A 5,796-nucleotide genomic window follows, 5' to 3' on the forward strand; every position below is an offset into this window, starting at 1 on the left:
CCCCCCCGCTTCTGCATGACATCGCCTCCCTTCAGTGGCCCACCCAGTTTCAGCCTGCTGTGGTCCCAGGTTATTTGGATGCTGTTTTCCTGTGGAATTCAATTGCCTCGACTCAAACACCGAGAAAACCCGGAGTGGCAGGCGAATGCAGGAAGGACCCAACAGTCTGACATGAGTTGCAGTTTCTCCGCAATGAGCATGCGTGTAATACCAGAGTCCGATCAGTACTACGGTCCATGTGGAGAAGGGGTCTCAGCTCCCCCTCGTGCCATTTTCCTGACTTGAGATGGCCTGGGGATGCTATTTGGCTTTCTGGGAGAACCCACATGTATTCCAGCCTGTGTGTGCTGTCTGATACGCTGAGCTGGGTAGCCAAGGATAGCCCGATCTTGTCAGATCTCGGAAGCTAAGTAGGGTTGGCCCTGGTTAGTTCTTGGACGGGAGGACGCCAAGGAAGTCCAGGATTGCTGCACAGAAGGCGGCAGTGGCAAACCCGTGGGCACTCCATGAAATTGCTGAGCGGTCGGGTTAGAACAGATAAAAGGAAGTCCTTCTTCACCCAAAGAGTGATTCACACATGGAATTCACTGCCACAGGAGGTGGTGGCGGCTACAAGCATGGACGGCTTCAAAAGGGAATTAGATAAGCATATGGAGCAGAGGTCCATCAGTGGCTATTAGCCACAAGGTATAGATAGGGGCTCTGGGGCAAGTGATGCTCTGTCTTCTTGGTGCTTGGGGGGGGGGGTCAACAGTGGGAGGGCTTCTAATGTCCTGGCCCCACTGGTGGACCTCCTGGTGGCACCTGGTATTTCTGGCCACTGTGTGACACAGAGTGTTGGACTGGATGGGCCTTTGGCCTGATCCAACATTGGCGTCTCTTATGTTCTCTTATGTTCTTATATGGAGCAGAGGTCCATCAGTGGCTATTAGCCACAAGGTATAGATAGGGGCTCTGGGGCAAGTGATGCTCTGTATTCTTGGTGCTTGGGTGGGGGCAACAGTGGGAGGGCTTCTAGTGTCCTGGCCCCACTGGTGGACCTCCTGATGGCACCGGGTATTTCTGGCCACTGTGTGACACAGAGTGTTGGACTGGATGGGCCTTTGGCCTGATCCAACATTGGCGTCTCTTATGTTCTTATGTAACCACTTCTGCTCGATTCTTGCCTTGAAAATGCTACGGGGGTCGCCAAAAGTCTGCTGCATCTTGACGGCAAACCCCTCCCCCCAAAGTCTTTGTTGTGTGTGGTCCGGGGTGTGTGTGCAGAGAACAGAGGAATCCATACACAAGACCAGAGCTCAGGCGACCTGTAGGCTGTTGCTGAATCTCTAATCTCCATTTTAGCTGTGCTCGTATGCTATATTTATCCAGCTAGGATAGTGGTAGACAAGGGGAGTATCAGAGGGTTTTATCCCCCCGTGCATACGTTTTAGCAGCTTTGTTGCTTCTGAGACCATTCATTCACTGGATGTTCTTTCTTTCTTTTTTAAAATATAGCCGCCGGTCAGCCGACGACTTTGTGACGGGCATCTCTTGTCTTGCTTACAAAAGTATTCTGCAAGAAGGAAGGTCACGCCGGCGTTCCCGCGGCTGCATCTGGACAATCAACTCGTAAGAGCTTCTGCCCACAGACTTCACGGCTCTCGTCTCATCTTGAAAGGCTGGCATAAAAGATTACATCAGCTCCTTTCCAATGCAATACCTGTTCTCCTTCCTTAATTCACTTTCATTATGTGTATGAGTTGCGTCTCTGGACACTTAGCTCCCTTTCTTCCCAGGAGAGCGCACTCCATATTGTCAGTGATGCGTGGTTTCAGAGTCCGCTCTTCTTCTGGTGGGGGGGGGGTGGCAAGTAACAAGGAAACAAAGATGCAATAAATCTGCTCTGTTTTAATACAACTAGGAACTGGGGGGGTTAAGTTTACATAGCCTTTGTAGGTGTTCTGTAATATGCCAACATATTAATTTAATTAGGTGCATTTGGAGGGGGGGAGGTGAAATTAAGCATCACAGAAAGTGACTTTTCTGTTTATAATTAAAGCGGTAACTTGTGTTTTTTTTATATACAAAGACACTACTTTGATAAAACATACTGTAATTCTCCGACGTTTTACTATATTACCTTCAGTGGAGGGTAGGAATTCTATGAATAAATTATTGCTTTAATCAAGCAATTTGTGTGTGCATAAGATAAATGTTCCTAATGATAACAAAAATATTTTTTTTCTCTAATGAAGGTATAGCCACTAAACTTATATAATAATACTTGCATTCATCAGTTGCAAAAATACCTGACTGAGTAAGGCCAGGAATAGCCAGTTGGCAGCCCGTGAGGCAGATCCGTTCCTGGAGGCCAAGCACATGTCTTTTGGCAGCCCTCTCCCGTCTCAATCAAGAGTGGTGAAAGATTTGTCCAGAGATTCACTGATAGCACAATATCTGTCCTTTGGAGTTTGTGTAGGATGGCCCAGTATACTTGAGGACACATGCATTGCAACAGTGAAACCTTTCCCACTAGGCAGCATAGATGGGAGTTAAATAATGTGGCATCCGACTCTCAGCAGTTGTGAGGGGATCAACATAAACTTCCGGCGTGTGTCCATCAGCTGGAAAAATAGAATTGCCAGAGAATTAAGGAGTTGGCAGTCCCTGAGATAATGAATAGGAAATCCTTCTTAGCATCAGTACTGTAAAACTACATAATGCAAATACTCCTCACAGCGTGCACAGGGCAAAACCACAAGCCAGGGCTGCCCACTGGCAACGATGGGGAAAGACCCATGCATATAACTGCACATGGAAAGACCCATGTGTATCTGAGCTTTCCTCAGCATTAAAGGGAACAGGGGAGATACTCTGCACACATGGGAATCCTGTGGAGCTGTGGGAGTTTGCACTTTCACTCTGTAGAGAGGTGAAATAAATGTTTGAGACTTTAGTTGACTGGTACAACCAAGGGACTACTGGTTTATTTCTTTTCTGTTCTCAGAAATACCGCTACATGTGAGAATGCTTGCATTTTTTTTTTTTAAACCCAATGATATGGCATGTATTGAACTAAGTTTGGTGTACTGGTTAAGTGTGCGGACTCTAACCTGGGAGAACCGGGTTTGATTCCCCACTCCTCCACTTGCAGCTGCTGGATGACCTTGGGCAAGCCATAGTTCTGTCAGAGCTGTCCTTGAAAGAGCAGTTTCTTACCTCAGACGGTGTCTGTTGTGGGGAGAGGAAGGGAAAGGGGTTTGTAAGCCGCTCTGAGACTCCGAGTGAAGGGCAGGGTATAAATCCAGTCTCTTCTTCTTCAAAAAAAAAAAAAAAAAGCAGAACCTTGAAAGGGCATGTTTGAATAATGGACATCAGTCGTGTGCTTTAGGGGGGAAATCTTGCTTAAGCATACATACTTGGAAGTGAGTTTGGGGCAATGTTCCCTCTAAGCCGTGGAGTCTTGTGAGCAAAAATTCTACTTTGTGAGTGACTGGCATTAAAGTTGTGAGCGAGCGATTGGGCTGCTGCATAAATTAGTTTGCTCTGGAGCCCTCCTTCCTGAGCTAAGACAAAAATGTGTGAGCTGGAGGCTAAAAAACTGTGAGCTAGCTCACACTAACTCAGCTTAGAGGGAACACTGGTTTGGTGTACCTCGACAGAATGTACTTCCAAATTGGTGTGCTTGCCATCAGAGTGTTTTTCCCCCACACAGAACTTAATCCCGCCCTTATTCCCATGGTAACTGCACTGACCATTGGCTAATCAAGCTGTGGAATCGGTCACCATGTGATGATTCTCCAAAGGCCACGGCTTCATGCCTTCAGCCAAACGCTGCACGTGGAAGCCAAGCTGGAAGGGGGTTAGCTTAGCCGTCAGCAGTCCCCGGTTTGAACCTATGAACTCAGTCGTCTCTGTTTGCTGTCATCCACGCACACGCCACTCTGGAATCGTCCTCATGTTACCATAGCAACCTTCTGTCCCAGAACTCTTTGCTACGCTGCTCTGATAATATAAGTGATGGAGGGGGCGGGACCCTGTGGGACGGACCTGAACGGTGGTTACTTCCCACGCTTTCATCTACCCCTTACCAAGACCCAATGGCACTGTTGTGGGAAGTAACAACCGATGCTCCTCGCAGATAGTTTTCCAGTTACGTATGTCACTGGAGCATTGTGGGAATCAGCCATTGTGAGTCAGCGGTAGTACCGCTGCATAAGAACCAGTTTTCCCAAGCTATATTGAGAGTATTTTAATGCATCTAGAATTGGCAGATCAGGCCGAAATGGGACACTTGAATTTGAATTTAAGCGTGTTCACTACAAACGGCACCATGTAGATTTTCTAATTATGTCATCATTTCTCTTTCCTTACTTTGCTGCCGCATGAAATAGGAAACGGAGCAGGAGATGAGTATAGGAGCTGATATTGCAAGGTTCAGCTGACAGGCTACAGTGAATGCTAGCACAGTGTTGGTTTGCGAGCTTGCGATTCAGCCGGCTGGTAGGTGAAGCAGTGATTTGAAAAGCACACGTGGCTAGCAACTGAATGTGGACTTTTAAGAAGAAGAAAAATATATATATTTATGCTGCCTTAAGAATATTTAAAAATGCAAAATGAATTACCTGGTCATATATGACTATGTGTACACATCAGGAGTCTTCGGATGTGTTGGTGGAATGAAATAGTGGACATTTATTTGGTAAGCAATAATTTTCCAGGGACCCATGGGGTTAGAGTTAGGGTTAGGGTCACGCAGCAACTAACTATTTATTTTCCTGTCGAGGCAGATCTTGCACGCAGTTGTGTGCCCATGCAAAATGTTTTCCTTTGTCTCCTCCAAAGCATTTGTACACTCTCTTGCTGTCCAGTTTTTAGACCTGTTGCAGCCCGATGGGCCGTTTCACATTCTATTAAAATGGTGCCTTAGGAAATACGAAGCTATTGCGGTCACCAGTGGCATACAGAGGAAACTTAAAAAAACAAAAAGCAAGAAGGTCATTCCCAAGGACAGAGATTGGTAGGAGTTGTTCGCAAGAGAGCTGTTGTATAGTCGTTTGTCGCCTGTACAGCCGAGTTCCGTGTTTATAACCATTAGCGTGATTTGTTCAGATACATTTGGATAACCTTGATGAGGGCACGGTCCAGTCAGAATACCTCTTTGCAAAACCAGGAATGCACACTGTGTAAATGAAAGCCACCCATTCCTTATAAATACGTCTCCTCCTCCTCCCTGTTGACGGGTGCACGTTGCTTTAAATGCAGTAATTCCCAAACTGTGTGCCAGGGCACAGTGTTGTGTCATGAAAGAATGGCTGGTGCATTGTGAGAAACTGATTAAATAATTAAAGGCGCCTGTGCACGCATGCAAATGAGAGGTCGCGCCTTGGCATGCTTCCCCGCTCTGCCCTTCCCTCCTTCCAATTAGCCTTGTTGGGTGTGGGATATTCTTGCTCTATCTCTGCATCAGCCGCGTAAGTCTATGCCTCCCTCCAGTCACAAAACTCAACCAGATCGGTGTGCGGAAGCGTGAGGAATGGGCTCTTCTGAACATGGCTCATTTGTATACACTCTGCACACAAAACATTTGTGGGGTGTAAGAATGCAGTGTGCTCTCCCATCCTTTTTTTGAAATTCCAAAAGCACGCCTCAGCTCTCAGAAGCTTGAGGAAACCTACATTCAAGGTGTGAGTACGAGAACCAATCGGAACATTATGGTGCATTTGGGATGCTGAAAGTTGGCCACTATGGTTTCCCAGTCATAGCTATGGACCATTCCCCCGAGATTCCCACGTGTTCGACTCCACAAGTCAG

At 46.8% G+C, this 5,796-nt stretch overlaps 1 protein-coding gene across 1 annotated transcript in view; it reads left to right on the forward strand.

The window, feature by feature from the left end:
- The window catches only part of LIMCH1 (LIM and calponin homology domains 1), a 298,071-nt gene extending 295,046 nt beyond the window's left edge, over nt 1-3,025 (forward strand). The window contains 1 exon segment of the mRNA XM_015411892.1: nt 1,498-3,025. Coding sequence (XP_015267378.1) covers nt 1,498-1,523 — 26 coding nt within the window. The 3' untranslated portion in view covers nt 1,524-3,025.
- Nucleotides 3,026-5,796: the final 2,771 nt, after the last annotated feature.

The sequence above is a fragment of the Gekko japonicus genome, unplaced genomic scaffold, assembly GCF_001447785.1.
Source record: "Gekko japonicus isolate JY-2015 unplaced genomic scaffold, Gekko_japonicus_V1.1 scaffold455, whole genome shotgun sequence".
NCBI classification, from domain to species: domain Eukaryota; kingdom Metazoa; phylum Chordata; class Lepidosauria; order Squamata; family Gekkonidae; genus Gekko; species Gekko japonicus.